Source organism: Penicillium alfredii (genome assembly GCF_028826965.1).
Source record: "Penicillium alfredii strain IBT 34128 chromosome Unknown utg000012l_segment0_segment0, whole genome shotgun sequence".
In the NCBI taxonomy this organism is placed as follows: Eukaryota; Fungi; Ascomycota; class Eurotiomycetes; order Eurotiales; family Aspergillaceae; genus Penicillium; species Penicillium alfredii.
The window spans coordinates 1,108,916-1,123,070 of NW_026622709.1; the positions used below are offsets into that span (position 1 = coordinate 1,108,916).

General features: G+C 52.0%; 6 protein-coding genes across 6 annotated transcripts; 1 reads left to right on the top strand and 5 right to left on the bottom strand.

Moving 5' to 3' along the window:
- Positions 1-271: 271 nt before the first annotated feature.
- NUU61_009953 (uncharacterized protein) lies at positions 272-2,592 on the bottom strand (the record flags this gene model as incomplete). Its single annotated transcript, XM_056660478.1, has 5 exons — positions 272-337; positions 402-703; positions 762-1,260; positions 1,323-2,512; positions 2,577-2,592. 5 exons carry the CDS (start codon positions 2,590-2,592, stop codon positions 272-274), a joined length of 2,073 nt encoding a protein of 690 aa, XP_056506976.1.
- A 699-nt stretch (positions 2,593-3,291) lies between these two features.
- On the bottom strand, positions 3,292-4,426 carry NUU61_009954 (Yip1 domain protein; the record flags this gene model as incomplete). The annotated part of the gene is made up of 4 exons (XM_056660479.1): positions 3,292-3,541; positions 3,610-3,759; positions 3,841-4,249; positions 4,345-4,426. 4 exons carry the CDS (start codon positions 4,424-4,426, stop codon positions 3,292-3,294), a joined length of 891 nt encoding a protein of 296 aa, XP_056506977.1.
- Positions 4,427-5,411: 985 nt separating this feature from the next.
- NUU61_009955 (uncharacterized protein) lies at positions 5,412-6,020 on the top strand (the record flags this gene model as incomplete). The annotated part of the gene is made up of 1 exon (XM_056660480.1): positions 5,412-6,020. One exon carries the CDS (start codon positions 5,412-5,414, stop codon positions 6,018-6,020), a length of 609 nt encoding a protein of 202 aa, XP_056506978.1.
- Positions 6,021-6,737: 717 nt separating this feature from the next.
- On the bottom strand, positions 6,738-8,413 carry NUU61_009956 (xenobiotic compound monooxygenase, DszA family; the record flags this gene model as incomplete). The annotated part of the gene is made up of 4 exons (XM_056660481.1): positions 6,738-7,653; positions 7,712-7,959; positions 8,018-8,206; positions 8,279-8,413. The coding sequence occupies 4 exons, from the start codon at positions 8,411-8,413 to the stop codon at positions 6,738-6,740; spliced, it is 1,488 nt and encodes a 495-aa protein (XP_056506979.1).
- A 988-nt stretch (positions 8,414-9,401) lies between these two features.
- On the bottom strand, positions 9,402-10,969 carry NUU61_009957 (putative MFS transporter Seo1; the record flags this gene model as incomplete). Its single annotated transcript, XM_056660482.1, has 3 exons — positions 9,402-10,315; positions 10,502-10,741; positions 10,810-10,969. 3 exons carry the CDS (start codon positions 10,967-10,969, stop codon positions 9,402-9,404), a joined length of 1,314 nt encoding a protein of 437 aa, XP_056506980.1.
- A 646-nt stretch (positions 10,970-11,615) lies between these two features.
- On the bottom strand, positions 11,616-14,001 carry NUU61_009958 (pentatricopeptide repeat-containing protein; the record flags this gene model as incomplete). Its single annotated transcript, XM_056660483.1, has 2 exons — positions 11,616-13,295; positions 13,363-14,001. 2 exons carry the CDS (start codon positions 13,999-14,001, stop codon positions 11,616-11,618), a joined length of 2,319 nt encoding a protein of 772 aa, XP_056506981.1.
- Positions 14,002-14,155: the final 154 nt, after the last annotated feature.

The following is a 14,155-nucleotide window of genomic DNA, read 5'->3' on the forward strand; positions in this document are numbered from 1 at the left end:
GACGGCGGTTCGATCGACAAGACATGAGCGACGCGAGGTCACGTGTGGCGATATAACCCAACTGGGTAGAGGATCTATGGGATAAGGGTTGGTCTACTGTTGATACTCCCGACAGACACATATCAATTCGTAATCGCTCATAATCAGATATCGCTCGCCACATCCTCAATGATAAACTCCTAAACACGAACCCCCCAGTGCGCTCTTTCGAGAAAAAGAAAATCTTTGAAAATCTTTATCGCTCAACTCTTCTTCACCCCACTGATCTTCTTCAAGCTTCTTCCAACAGGTCCTTGATCACCGAGTACAGATCCTTAGCAAGGGATTCGTTCCCAGTCTAAGCCAGATGGTTAGCACGCTTATTGTAACAAGACGGATTGAAGCACGGAGAAGGAACTTACGCGAAGCAGCAGTGGCACGGTGCGGTTGTCTTCCGTGCTGCCCAGGAGAATCTGCTTAGTTGAGGGAGCCTCGCCCTTGGGATCTCCATAGTTCATCCCCTTGAAGATCGGGCTGTTCAGCATCACACGCCCAGCGCCGTCCGCACGCATGATCATCCGGCCAGATCGCTTGCCGTTGGGACCCCGTCGCACGTTGACCTTGAAAGTGCCGATGCCACGCTCCTTCCATTCCTTGTTCGAGAAATTGAACAGCTTAGCCTTGCACGTAAAAGCGGTCTCCTCTTCTTCCTCGCCAGTTTCAACTGTGATCGTGTCAGTAAACCAACCAACGAATGCAAAAATGTAGATGAAGATGCATACTGGTTTGTTCAAAGAATCGCTCGTCGGTCTTTTCCGCTTCAAACGTATCTGCTTCTTCATCGTCGTTGTTGTCACTTTCCTCACCCTCAGATTCTTCAGCTCCAAATGGTTTGGCTTTGGATTCACCAAAGGTAGCAGGGGAGTTGGGAGACGCAAAGCTGGTTAGACCACCTGGTCTAGCAGTCCCAGAAAAACCGCCACCGACCCCGGCGAAGCCAGTTCCGAGAGCGCTAAATCCCGAACTGCCCGAGGCCGAGGCAAAAGCTGATGGAGTAGAACTGGCGGACTTGAAAACAGAAGGGGTCGATGCACCCAAGGTGCCGAACGGGGACTTTTCAGAGCCGGCAAAGGCAGCCAACCCAGACGATGCAAACGCAGAAGTGGAGGTAGTTTTGTCAGCATCCGATGGTTCATTAGCAGTAGTCTTAGTCTTCGCAGCGCCCAACGAAGCAAATGGGGAAGCGGCAGATGCATTCCCGAATGCACTCGCAGCAAAAGCCTGCCAGGGAAGAAACGTTAAAAATTGCTTTGAAATATCGGAGAAAAATTTAAGACACAAACCTTGTCCGTCTTGGATTCTCGTTCCTGGGAGTTATCACGATGTTTTTTCTTCTCAGGCTCTCCCTCGACTGTGGCTTTCTCGTCAAGAGGGGCAGACTTGGGTTCAGTGGTAGTCACAGCCCCGGATCCCTTCGAATCGTCTTCAAGTTGCTCCCTGCTCCTCTTCTTCTTGGGAACCTTTGCGGCTTCGTCGGCATTGTCGGGAGGATTGGTGGTAGCGCCGGAGGTGCTCTCGGCCGCAGACTTGTCGGTGTCCTGTGAAATTGGGTTGGTATCATCATCATTCTTGAGATTGGCCTTGTGCGATTCCTGGGTATCCTTTGGAAGGATATCTGCAGGAATTTTGGCATCTTGTTCCTCAGGGATTTTGGTGGTTTGGATCTCCTCCAGGGTGGTGTCCGGGGAATTGGTGGCTTCCAAACTATCGGATTCAAATTCAGAGTCACTCACATTTCGCGGCGCAGTGCTGGTTGATGCGTCCTGGTATCGGCCAATTGCGGGGAATTCGTGTTCGGAAGCCTGGGATTCAGAGTTGGCATCATCATTCTCATCGCTGTCTGTGTGGTCTTCTGAAGAGGCATCCTCGTCGGAGTGATCGTCCGTGGAATCACCGGAAGAAGCAGTATCATTCGAGTCATCATCGGTTGAGTCTCCAGAAAACACAGAATCATTCTCGTCACTGTCCACGGAGTATCCAGAGGAGGCAGGATCAGTCTCGACAATGTCGATGGAGTCTCCAGACGAGGAGTTCGTATCCTCTTCGCTGTCCCTGGGGTGTCCAGAAGGGGCATCTTCATCCTGCTCGGATGGTGCGGTGGCTTCATCGCTGTCCTTGATTGTTTCCAGGAGGGGGGCCACTTCAGGGTTGGTGGATTCAGGGTCACTCACATTGTGAGAAGCGGTACCGGCATTTGCCTCCTCATTCTTGACCGACTCGGAAGAAAGTTTGGGGTCTTCGGGGGTGCACTCGCGCGATCGCTTTCGTTGGTTCAAACCGTTCTCGTTGGGATCAACAGCCGCGCCATCCTCACGCGACTCTTCGATGGAGCGCTTCCTGCCGCCGCTGCTGGATCGGGTATTTCCACCAGCTTGCGAGGTCGACTCGATGCTGGTTTCCTTGAGCTGCTTCCGCACAGGCCGCTCACCTCCGTCATTGTCCGAGGGAGGCGACTGCGCGTGTTCGGCGCTCACTGCAACAAACACACACACTCGGTTAGACTAGGCAGTGATAGGGTTGTAGGACTTCGGTCATACCAGTCGGTTTCGCCATTTCTTTTTTGCTCGTTCTTCAGAGCTTCCATGCAGCGTCAGCAACAAGTCTCCAAGCACCGCGGGGAACTGCTCCCCCTTCCTCTCTGGAAGCAGTCACTTACCAGGTGTCCAGGCCTTGGATTCTTTTTAAAATAAAAGCTCTCTGACACAGTTGTCTTGTACAGAGAGCCGACCGAAGGAGAGAAAGTGGTGGGTATCGCAAACGCACAAGAAGGAGAGGAGCTTTGAGGTGAGGGTGAGGGGAGCTTGAAGAGACACAAGTAATCGAGGTAGGGGAGTCAGGACGATTCAGACCAGCCGAATCAGAGTCGAAAGGGAGTTGTAGCGGGTGTTGGGAGGAAGAGAAAGAGACGATGAAAGGAGGAACGGCGAAGATAAAGCGTTGTCCCGGTCACCGCTCCGCCCCGCAGCAAACGAAGTCAATGGGATCAATAGACAATTAGAGCGATTAAATAGACTATTAACATTATTGAGATTATTGAGGTCATTCAGATTATTCAGATGAACAAGATAAATGAGATAAATCAAAGGCTGCATCGAACAATCAATAGGAACAAAGTACATTGCATACATTGAATAGGATATGCCGGTATCCAGGTCTAATACACAGAATGCTCAATGGGAGTCATTCTTCCCCAGCCCTCGATCATGTGATAGGGCTTCCTCGATGCTGCAGAGGGTGCGAGACCACCTCTTTTTAACTAATGAAACAAAGACATCCGATCGCAACATAGAACACAAAAAGCGGGTACACCGCGATGCCGACTCGGTTTCGTACCACCCCCGAACCACCCAGGATGCTGACGCCTGCTGCCAACGACCATGCCACCAGGACAAGGTAGACTGGTATGCGAGCAATTGTAGGAAGGCCCACGGCGCTAAGAAGGGAGGCAATGACTAGCGGGAAGAGCGTGTAACCGATGATGCAGACGGACTGAAAGAAGGAACTAGAGGCCCGTCGTGTCAGTAGACAAAACACCCCCAAGCAGAAGGGAAATAGAGAAACCACACGTACATCTTGCCACCAAGAAGCTTAATCTGAAGCGTCACTGCGGCCTCGCCGATCCAGACGATACAGAAAACACCCGAGAAAACCAGCGACGCCTGATCGCCCTTGGCGACGGACAGGAACAAACTCAGGACCAAACAGAAGATCAGCGGACCCCTGCAAGTAGAAAGAAGAGACGATAGTTAGCTTTTGAGGCCAGGCACAAAGCGACCAAAATGAGTCCTGCTGGAATCATACCAAAGATCCCAATCGCGCAACCCCTCACTCATTCCACCCTGCAGGACCACGTCGGGATCGGGCCAGCGCCCAACCAGTCCGCGCAGGTTGCGACCAAATCCAGTAGCTTCGCCTCTCTCAGCATCGTTGATACCACCGCCACCGCGCTGCATCATGCCACCCAGCAGGTACTTGGGCCAGAGCACCTGGCGCATCTTCTCCCACACGGCAACCAGGTCGCGCGACAACGTCGCCCAAACCGTCTCGTCGATGGTGTTCTGTGTCGCGCGACGGTCCTCGCCGGGGATTGAGGAGGTCAAGTAGTTGCCATAGCCAGAAGCACCGCCTCTGGATCCCGAGTCGGATTCAATGTTGCCTCGCAGGGGAGCCGTGTCGGAGGTATCGCGCAGGGGGTCATCGGCCTCGATGGCTAAATCAAACACGGGTGAGAATCGTAGCAGAGATAGATAGAGAAACAGAGACACAGGGAGATAATCCAAGACCAAGACCATTGTCAGCACTCACCATCGTCGGCCATCAGGTCATCTTCCAGCAGCGAGTCATCGTCGCGCGAGTCGTAGGGCTGGCCGTGCTGTACGCTGGCCATGATTGCGATTCAATGAAAGATTTAATTCGACTTGGAGCGCAGAAGCAGAGAACGCTGGAGAAGCAAAGGGAGAAGGTAACGTGTAGCTGTCTCGGAAAGGCTACTGTAGGTACTAGGTAACTTTGGGAACTGTCTCTAGGTCACATGACCTTTCCCTACCTCAGTTAGGAAAAGCTCCAAACTCCACGTGATGCATCCAGGGAATTCTTTGAGGGGAAGGTTCAATTCTCATCTTTCCTCTTGTCCATCTATCTTCTAAGCCCCAGAGTCCATTTTCTATTCCTGGGTCTTCCATTTTCTAAGGCTCTGTACTCATTTCCTTCTGTTGACATTTCCTCTGTACTTTCAGGTGCGTTCTGTTATCTTGCCCGTACTTCGGACCCACTACGTCTCCTTCGGACCCACTACGTCTCCCCCACTCACGATGGATGCTAACCCATCCCCAGAATGAACCCAGCAACAGAGCTAGACGAACCTTTGAGGGTGTCCCTGATTGAGCGGCTACAAGAAGCCACAAATTTACAATCCATCGATTCCATGGCCTGGTCATGTCTCTGGCTTGCGGAACTGAGTGCCCTTGAATCATTCGTTCACAAAGCTGAAGCTGGCGACCCGAGTGTTTCAGTATCACTCCGGAGTCAGGACATCACACGAACAGCCAAAGCTTGTGAGATATTATCTTTTCTCTCCCTCTTTCTCTCTACTCCAAACTAATATTATGCTATATAGGGGCAGCTCGTACTCGGGAGACACAGGATACTCGATCGAAGAAACGGACAGCTGAAGAAGCTTTCAATCCAACCTCTAGAATCCCTCGACCTATCTCTCGCTCAGAGTCTGCAAAAAAAACTGTACGCCGGTCACTTTTCTCCTCTTTATTTATCTTACTTATATGAAATACTAGGTTCTTGAACGAGACAAAGAGACCTGCATTATAAGCAAGGCAGGCATTCCGATCGAAGTCGCCCATATCTATTGCTATAGTATGGGCAAAAACGAACAGTCCGATCAACAACAAGTTTTCTGGGATATCCTGACTCTTTTCTGGGGTCCAGAGAAAGTCAAGGAATGGAGAGAAGCCGTGCTTGGTCCGCAAGGGACCGAGGTTCCATCCAATTTGCTTTGCTTAATGACCCTTGTGCATACACTATGGGGCAAAAGCTGTTTCGCCCTCAAACCTCTTCAGGTAGCAGATGATAGAAAGTCCATGCAAGTCCAATTCTGTTGGCTAAGGCCAGCTACATACCGATCTCAAGTCCCGATTACCGAAAAGCCTTGTCTCCCCCGCAACCTCGACTGTGGTCCGCGTAATATCAAGCTCTGGAATTGCTTGACCGAAAAAAAGATTTGTTCCGGCGAAATAATTGAGATCCGGACTGACGACCCTGAGCTTCGCCCGCTTCCTTCGGCCGTCTTATTACAGATGCAATGGATTTTACACAGAGTCCTTGCAATGAGTGGAGCCGCAGATGCCCCAGACGAAGAACTTGACACTGACTCGGAGTCAGATGTTGCGTCATGGGAAGCGGATGACCTCCACATATTCCCCGTACCGGGGAAAACATCCCCTCCGCCACCGAGTTCGTCTATGTGAAATCTCCACAGAGTGTAGTGACTCCTCCTGCTCCGAGATCTCCGTCTAAGGTTCAGCGGGGAGACCAACACAAGCCCCTCGTGCTTCGAAACTTGGACACAAATACTGGCGGTTGACGCGATTTGTTTATCCTTTCTACTGGCTGCGAACGCGATTTGTTTGTCTTTCCTCCTGGCTGCTGACGCGATTTGTTTATCTTTCCCCTGGCTAGTCAAACACTGCGTACGGGTTATTATTGTTATTATATCGTTGCATTACGAGGAAAATTCCATCGCTATTCCCTAATGTTATTGGTACTAAGACCGTTCCAAGGTTAATCTACCGTCTATCCATAACGCAATCCAGCCATCCAGCTTCATACCCGGTAGGTGTTCAAACCAGGGGTTTAGTGGGTGTAGTCATTACTATCTGGTGGAGAGAGTGAGAAGAAGTGAGAAAGAAGACCCCCAAGGCGAAGATGTAAGTCACGCACATGTTAGAACCGGGGTTCTAAGGGGGTCGAAGAGGTCCTTTAAAACCGGGATTCCAATAGACATTGCAGTCTGAGGCCTTTCTCGCTCCACTTTCACCTGTTTACTTCGACAACTTCGACAACTTCGACAACTTTGCACATTTATGCTTCAGAAAGCATACGAATTGACATTACGATGTTATCCACTATTTGTGATACTGTTCAAGTAGATTCAACATGGTCATGTCATTGACTCGCGACTCGTATCAACTCGTCTCGGCCCCAATGTAGGGCTCTTCCTCCTGGTACACGTCGTACTTGAACCGACTCCCAGGGTGATCAGCCCGGAGCTCTTTCTGACCCTTTCCATAGATCTTCTCACGAGCCGTAAGGGGTTCCTCTGAAAGATCTGGGTACACACCCCGTCTTCTAAGCTCCGGGATAAGCAAGTCAACCAGGTCCTTGAAGGAACCGGGCGTGGTAACATAGCCGATATTGAACCCGTCAAGGTCAGCTTCTCGAATCCAGCGCTCCAGCTCATCTGCGACAGTCGCAGGACTACCAATTGCCACGGGGCCCAAGCCACCAATGGCCGCCTTCTCGGCGACCACGCGCGGCGTCCAGCGGGGGATGTCCTTGCTAGTCTGGAGGAGAGAATCAAGAAGACTGGTCACTTTACCGGCCTCCAGAGAATCCGCAGCTGTCAGGTCCTGATCCAGCGGGATCTTGGAGATATCGATGCCCGTCCAGCCACTGAACAGGACCAGGCCGCCAATCACTGACGCGTACTGCTTCAGCTCCTCGTACTTGGCCCAGGCGGCCTCGTCACTCTCGCCGATGATGGGCGTGAACGTGCCAAAGAACTTGATTGACTGCGGGTCGCGGCCCAGCTCGGCGGCTTGCTTGCGGATGTTTGCGATCTTGGGCCGCAGCACCTCAGGCGAGTGCGAGGAAACAAAAACGGCTTCTGCGTGGGTCGAAGCAAACGCTGACCCGGCCGAAGAAGTTCCAGCTTGGAAGAGGAACGGCGTTCGCTGAGGCGATGGGTCGACTATGTGCCGCGTGTTGAGAGAGAAGTACTTCCCTTTGTGGTTGATCTGTCGGACCTTGTCTGGGTCTATGTACGAGTCTGTCTCGGGGTTGGGAGAGAGCGCATCAGACGCCCAAGAACCTTCCCAGAGCCTGTTTCAGACAGACGTGAGTTCCTCTTTTGCGATCTACTGGAGGGACTGGTACACACTTGTAAACCACCTTGAGGTACTCATCCGCCTGGCGGTACCGTTCATCATGCTCAATCGGACTATCCAGCCCAATAGCCTTGAAAGCCGCCTTCTTATAGGAAGTGACAATATTCCAGCCCAACCGGCCATTGGTCAAGTGGTCGAGGGTCGAAAAGCGCTTTGCCAACAGGAACGGAGGCTCGAAGGAGGTTGAGGCTGTGATCCCGAACGCCAGATTCTTGGTCACAGCAGCCATCGCAGAGATCGGCTAGCCTCGAGTCAGTTCTTTTCTTCATTCTATTCTTCGCCCTCTTTGGTCAACTCACAATGGTTGGGTCCGTCACCGGCCACTGCGCCGCTCGCCGAATACACTCGTCCACTTTGCCCTCGTACGTATCATAGCCACCGGTGGTATCCGCCAGGAACAAGGCGTTGATTCCGCCACGCTCCAGGAGCTTAGCTAGCTCGACCCAGTAGTCCAGACTGCGCTTCGTGGCTGATTTGTCCTTGGGGTTCTATGCGTGCGAGGGAGAGAGATGGTGAGTGGTTTGTTCTTTGTCTTCACGGGGCAATTGTATTATACCAACCTTCCATTGTCCAGGAGACAAGTGTCCCACGGTCGACATGTCAAATGCATTGAGGAGGATCTGTTTCTTGCCAGTGCCAGTGTCAGTGCCATTAACCGGGTTATTCTGGCCCGTTACTGCGCCCGTGTCTCCCATGTTGCTATAGTTCTGATCCTGCTCTCTATAAGACTCAAAACCTCCCTGGCAACAGAAGAATAGATATAGGAGTCGTCCGAATCAATTCGAATAAATGCCCAAAGAAAAAGTTACTCCATATCCCCGCCTCGGTCATTGCCATCGGCCTCGGTTCTCACGCCATCGACTTGGAGAGGGCGGGAAGTACGGAGGATCCCCGAATACTAAGAAGCTACCCCTGCTATAGACGGATGCCTACCCTGCATGATTCCATGGATATAGATGTGCAGATGGCGTGCCGCAGACGAAACCTTCGCCATCATCTCCACTGCCTCAGATTCTATGGGCAATCGATCTTGTCGCACCGGCATCGCATATTCTCGCGTCAAGTCCATCGTCAAGAAGTATCAATTGAGTAAGAAGTCGGGGAAGAGAGGGGCAGGGGAGATATTTCACCATCTGATGCGCGATTGCGTGACGCTGCCTCGTCAGCAGTTACAGCCCGCAATCAAGGCCCTAAGAAGAAGAAAAAGCATTCAAGACTTAAATCGAGTGGATTGATATATGTGTAGAGGAGAATGGGCCCATGCACTTATATAAGTTGGGTGGCCAGTGAGAGGATTTTGTGTTATCACAATTAAGAGGGAAATGAAATTGTTTGGTTGAGTTATGCAGAGGCTGTACTTGTAAAGTAGGGCCATACTATGAACCATTCATCTATACATACTCGGATATTGACTTTGGTGTGTCCAGGTATTGTGAATATACTTCTCTTGACTAGAAGAAAACAACCGCTCTGTGGTTTCTCCAATGTACTACATTGATATCAATATCTTACCAAGATCGATCTTCTTTCCCCTGCACCGAATCCGCAGGGACTCCAGACTCCAAAGTACCCGAGTCTCCTGTAGTCGAGTCAGACGCACTGTTCCGTCGAGCATTATTCTTCCTAAACAGAACATCAGTTAAAAGGACAAATTCCCAAACTCCAACCCTATACACTCCGTACTTACTCTTCCCGCGAAAGAAAGAACTGGATGACATGCGCGAGCACAATCAAGCAGATAGCATTCCCCAAAACAAAAGAATAGCCCTTCATAAAGCGAGGCCCCTCAACGGTTTTGAAAACCAAAAGCGGCGTCCAAGCCGTCGTCGACTGAGCAACAGCATTAACCAGAACAAGTGTCAGAGCACGCTCAACGGGCGAGTACCGTAACTGACTATTAACCCAGCCATACAGCACACTGGACATAGCAACAGCCGAGTATGTAGTAAAGAAAGCAAACCACAAAGCTGACTCCGGAACGCGCCAGATAACCAAGACGACGATGCCGATGATATTCCAGACATGGGACACGGTAATCGCCCAGGCGGGTCCAAGCAACAGATCCGAGGAAAAGCATACAATCAGCGTATAAAGTATACCTAACGCCGGCGAGATAGCCGCCAGCTCGTTCAGCCGGCTCGTCGAGAACCGGTCCAGACTCTTCAGCCACAGCTGGTAGCCGCCGGTCGTGGTGTTGACGCTGGCGTTCCAGAAGAAGATGTCCAGCCAGAGCAGCGCCCAGAACTTCCAGTTACGGCTGACTTTGGTGATAGTATGCCATGAGAGCGGGTCTTCTTTGATACGATGCGAGGCGCGCTCGAGGCGCGTGCGCGCGAGGGCGATGTCATCCTGTTTGAGGACGAGTTTGTTGGGCTTGTCGGGCGTGCCTGGGAGAATGAAGTAGCCCAGGATGGCGATGGGGATTGTGATTATCGCGCAGATTATGTACATCCATCGCCAGCCGGCTAGGCCGTTGACACCGTCGAGTCTGCTTGAGGCGCCTGCTTGGATGAGGCTTGCTGTCAGCGTGCCCAGGGTCAGGCCGACGTAGAAGCATCCGCCTCGTCGGGAGATCTCGTCGCTGCGGTACCACGAGCCTGTAGTATCAGAAGTAAGAATTTGTCTGGTTAAAGGAATACTGGAGATTTCTTGGATTTCTTACCAAATATATAATGCATTCCAGGATAAAAAGCAGCCTAAGCACAGGAAAAGCAACAAAAGAATGAGTAATGTCCATCTGAGCCCATTCTAACATGTACCATGATCACTTACCTCAAACCAACCAACAAGAAACCGATACGCCGCCAGCTCCGCATACGAAGTAGCCCGATACTGGACCAGCGTAAAGATCCCCCAGGCAACATCCATAAATGGGATGACCCACGACATCGGCAGCTTAGTGAACAAATACGCAAAGGGCAGCTGGCCAACCACGGCGCCAATGGTATACATAGTCTGCAGCTGGACGAGCTCATTACCATGCAAATTCAAGTCTTCTTTGAGGCCAGAGACATAGGCGTTGTCTGTGGAAATCCAGTTAAGTTAAAGATATCTCTGGCAGTAACATGAGAAGGGGCAAAAATCCACGTACTGATATTGGCCTGGTCGATATACTTGGTCCAGTAAGCCAGGAAGGCATAGGGGACAATCAACAGATCAAGTTTGAGGAGAAGCCATCTCTCCTCTTTGGTGTCGTGGTCTGCAAACCATTGTAGTTTATACCATTTGCGGCGTTGTTGGGGGCCGGCCATCGTTTTTTTGGACACTTCTCTTCTTTCTTCTGCGTGCAGAGAAGAATGTACAAGGACAACTTAACAGGTGTTGAAGGAATTAACGTCCGCTGCCACAGTCATGCTAGTAAGCCCCTAGACTAGACGCGGTTTCAACCGTTAGGGCACGATGCAAGATGCCACCGTCGATGTGGATTGCGTGACTGGGTTGGGAAAACTCTAAACAAATCAGTAACCATTTTCATAGATAGAAATGAGAATGTTTATCGTTCTTGTCATTCTTGCAAGACTGTGGAGACCCTTGGGTCTTGGAAGAGAGAGTTCTCTCGGCCAAGGGACGTGTCAGAAAGTGGAGAGAAGACGTGCTAGAGATCGGCGGGCTATAGCAGTTACAGCCCGCAATCAAGGCCCTAAGAAGAAGAAAAAGCATTCAAGACTTAAATCGAGTGGATTGATATATGTGTAGAGGAGAATGGGCCCATGCACTTATATACAAATGCAAATGCAAAACGCCGTCTAAACCCCCAGACACGGTGACATGCAGTGATAATATACAGATCCCAAGCCCATGCACAGATCCCAAAAGAAAATGAGGAAAAGAAAAAGGAAAATACAAAAACCGCGTAGATGCAGAACACTCTGGCTTTTTGCTGCGTGTTTCAGTATTTCAAGAGCGTTGAAGGAACCTGTTCTTCTGCTCGATGGTAGGGAAGATATTCTGCGACCTGAATTTGGCGACAGTTTCCTTGTCAGAGTACTTGCGCAGCATGCGCGACTCTGACTCCAGGGTCTTGCGGTCACTCTTCGGGACGAACAGCATGTACTCGATTTTGAGGGTATCGTCAATCAACATGCGCGCGCGGGCCATGACCTTAGCAGCAACCATGCCAAAGACAATCTCGGGCTGATGGAGCGCGGACCAGCGGCCCTTGGGCGACGGCTTGCCGTACTCCATGGCCTCGTGCAGCTGGTTGATGTGCGGACGCAGCGTGGCCAGAGCAACGAGCCGCAGCTTGACCTGTAGCTTCTTGCCCAGATTCTGTAGACTGCGGGCCTCGAGGCCTTCGTCTGCGCCCAGGCCGTTCATCGCTAGCAGAGACTCCGGGTTATTGGAGAGGATCTGGATCAGCTCCAGATACCCTTCCAGGGCTCGGGGGTCGGGAAGAATCAGGGACTGGTGCATCAACGAGAGTAGTTCATTCGCATACAACAACACCGAAGGGTTGCGGCGGTCACGACGACAGGATGAGAGAGCCACGTGGAAGGCTTTTCCGTTAGCTTGTTTGGAGGCGACCATCTGATCCCGCATAACTTTAACTGCGGCGAAGCTGGACCGCGAGATACGGAGAAGACGCAGATACTGAAGGAAAGAAACAGGGTCGGGAGCGACGTGGTGGTCGGTTTCGCCCAAGGTCAAATGTCTCCAGTAGGCCATGCCGGCCGCCGTCCCTTGGGTCATGGTGAAACAAGCATCCAAAATGACGGTGAGGTCCTTGTTGTCGGGTTGGAGGTATGATAGGTCTGCTTCCTGTGGAACGACAGGGTCAAACAAGTCCTCGAAGGATTCCTCTTCCTCCTCTTCCATCTCCTCTTCTGGTTGCTGTTCATCAACAGCAGGCTCAACTCCATCCTCTTCCGCCTTTGCCAGTTCCAGTAACTGGTTGTCGTCGTCCACGAACGGAACGTCTTCCACCGGCTGCCTCTTAGGAGGAGGGGGAGGAGCAGAAGAGGTATCTTGCATAATCCGTCCAGAATTGACCCTGGCCTTAAAAGAACTGGGAATTGGGGGCGGCTTCTCTTGCAAAATTGGAATACCCATGGTTTGGTTATACAGTGTCAGGACGTCGTAGCAGTCACGGTCACTAGCACCCTCCAGCAGCAGAGTAGCCATGGCGTGAACCACCTTGTTGTCCAGCGTCAAGTGTTCGTGGGTCCATCGGTACACAATATCGGCCCAGACACGCTTGCCTTCTCGGACAGCTTGAGCTTTTCGCTCGAGGATCTTATCGATTTGGTCCGGGCCCAGCGCCTTGACATCCCTGGCGGCGGCAAATTGCAGGGCTGTCAAGATAATAGTGTAGGTCGCCATATCCGGTGCTCCTGGTCCCTCCTCCGGAAGATCTCCGGCAATCCGCCACAGCATATTCATATCTTCGTGGCGATGGCAGACGGTAAGCATGGCATTGGTGTGGATGGTGCTGCGCTTGACAGCCGAGTTGGGAGCAGAGATCGAGCGGTAGACGGAGTAGGCGGTTTTAACAACTTCCTTGGACTTGGAGGCCCGACTAAATCCTCGAAGCATGATGGTATACGTCGTTTCCTTTGGTTTGCGGCCGCGTTTCTTCATCTAAAACGAAAGCAGTCAGTTTCCAGGGCATATGAAACAACAGAAAAAGCATATCCCCAAAACTCACATCATTATAGAACTTGAAAGCCACCCGAGGCTGATTCCGATCCATACAATACGCCAAAAGATGGTTCCAGGCAACATCACACTTCATCTTATTTTTCTGGGCGCCGCGAATGAGCGCCACCGCAAGCGCTGGGTCGCCCAGCTGCAAGACCCGCCCAACACGGTCCGCCAACTCGCGCGGATCCTTCAACCACTTCAGCTCGATATTGATGCCCTTCCGCGAGCGATCCAGCTGGGACGCAAGCACCTTGCGAGACAGGCCCGACGGCAAGATCGAATCGCCAGGCGCGTCGACATCGGGCGACAGTCGCGACGCAATGGCCATCAGCAGATCGCCTTCTGCCTTCTCGCCGAGATTGCGAGTGTCCAGAAAACTAAGCCGGCCTGAGCGGTTCGCAAAGCGGGCGGGCTGCTGTGGCATGGAGGTCGGTGCGGCGGGTTGTTGCTCGGGTTCTTCATGGTCGGCGGCGGCAGCGGGTTGTTCGGCGGGGTCGGGGGCTGTGGAATAGGCTCGCGCAAGGCTCGGTAATGATCTCGCTGTCAGGGACTGGGGTGTGCGCGCAAAACGCTGCTGCTGTGCGACGACGAGTCGGCTGCGCAAAGCTCTGCCCCAGAGCGAGCCCGGGATCCGGGCTATCATCGCTCAAGCGTCAGGGGGTAGGGTTGGCGTCACAGCCGAAAAGCCAGAGCAGACCCAGAGATCCAGATCGGTCTGAATAGCTAGCCCGAGGAAATCAAGGGAAGGGAGGGAAGGGAAGAGCAGCAAGCTAACCAAGAAAAAGAAAAGAAGACTA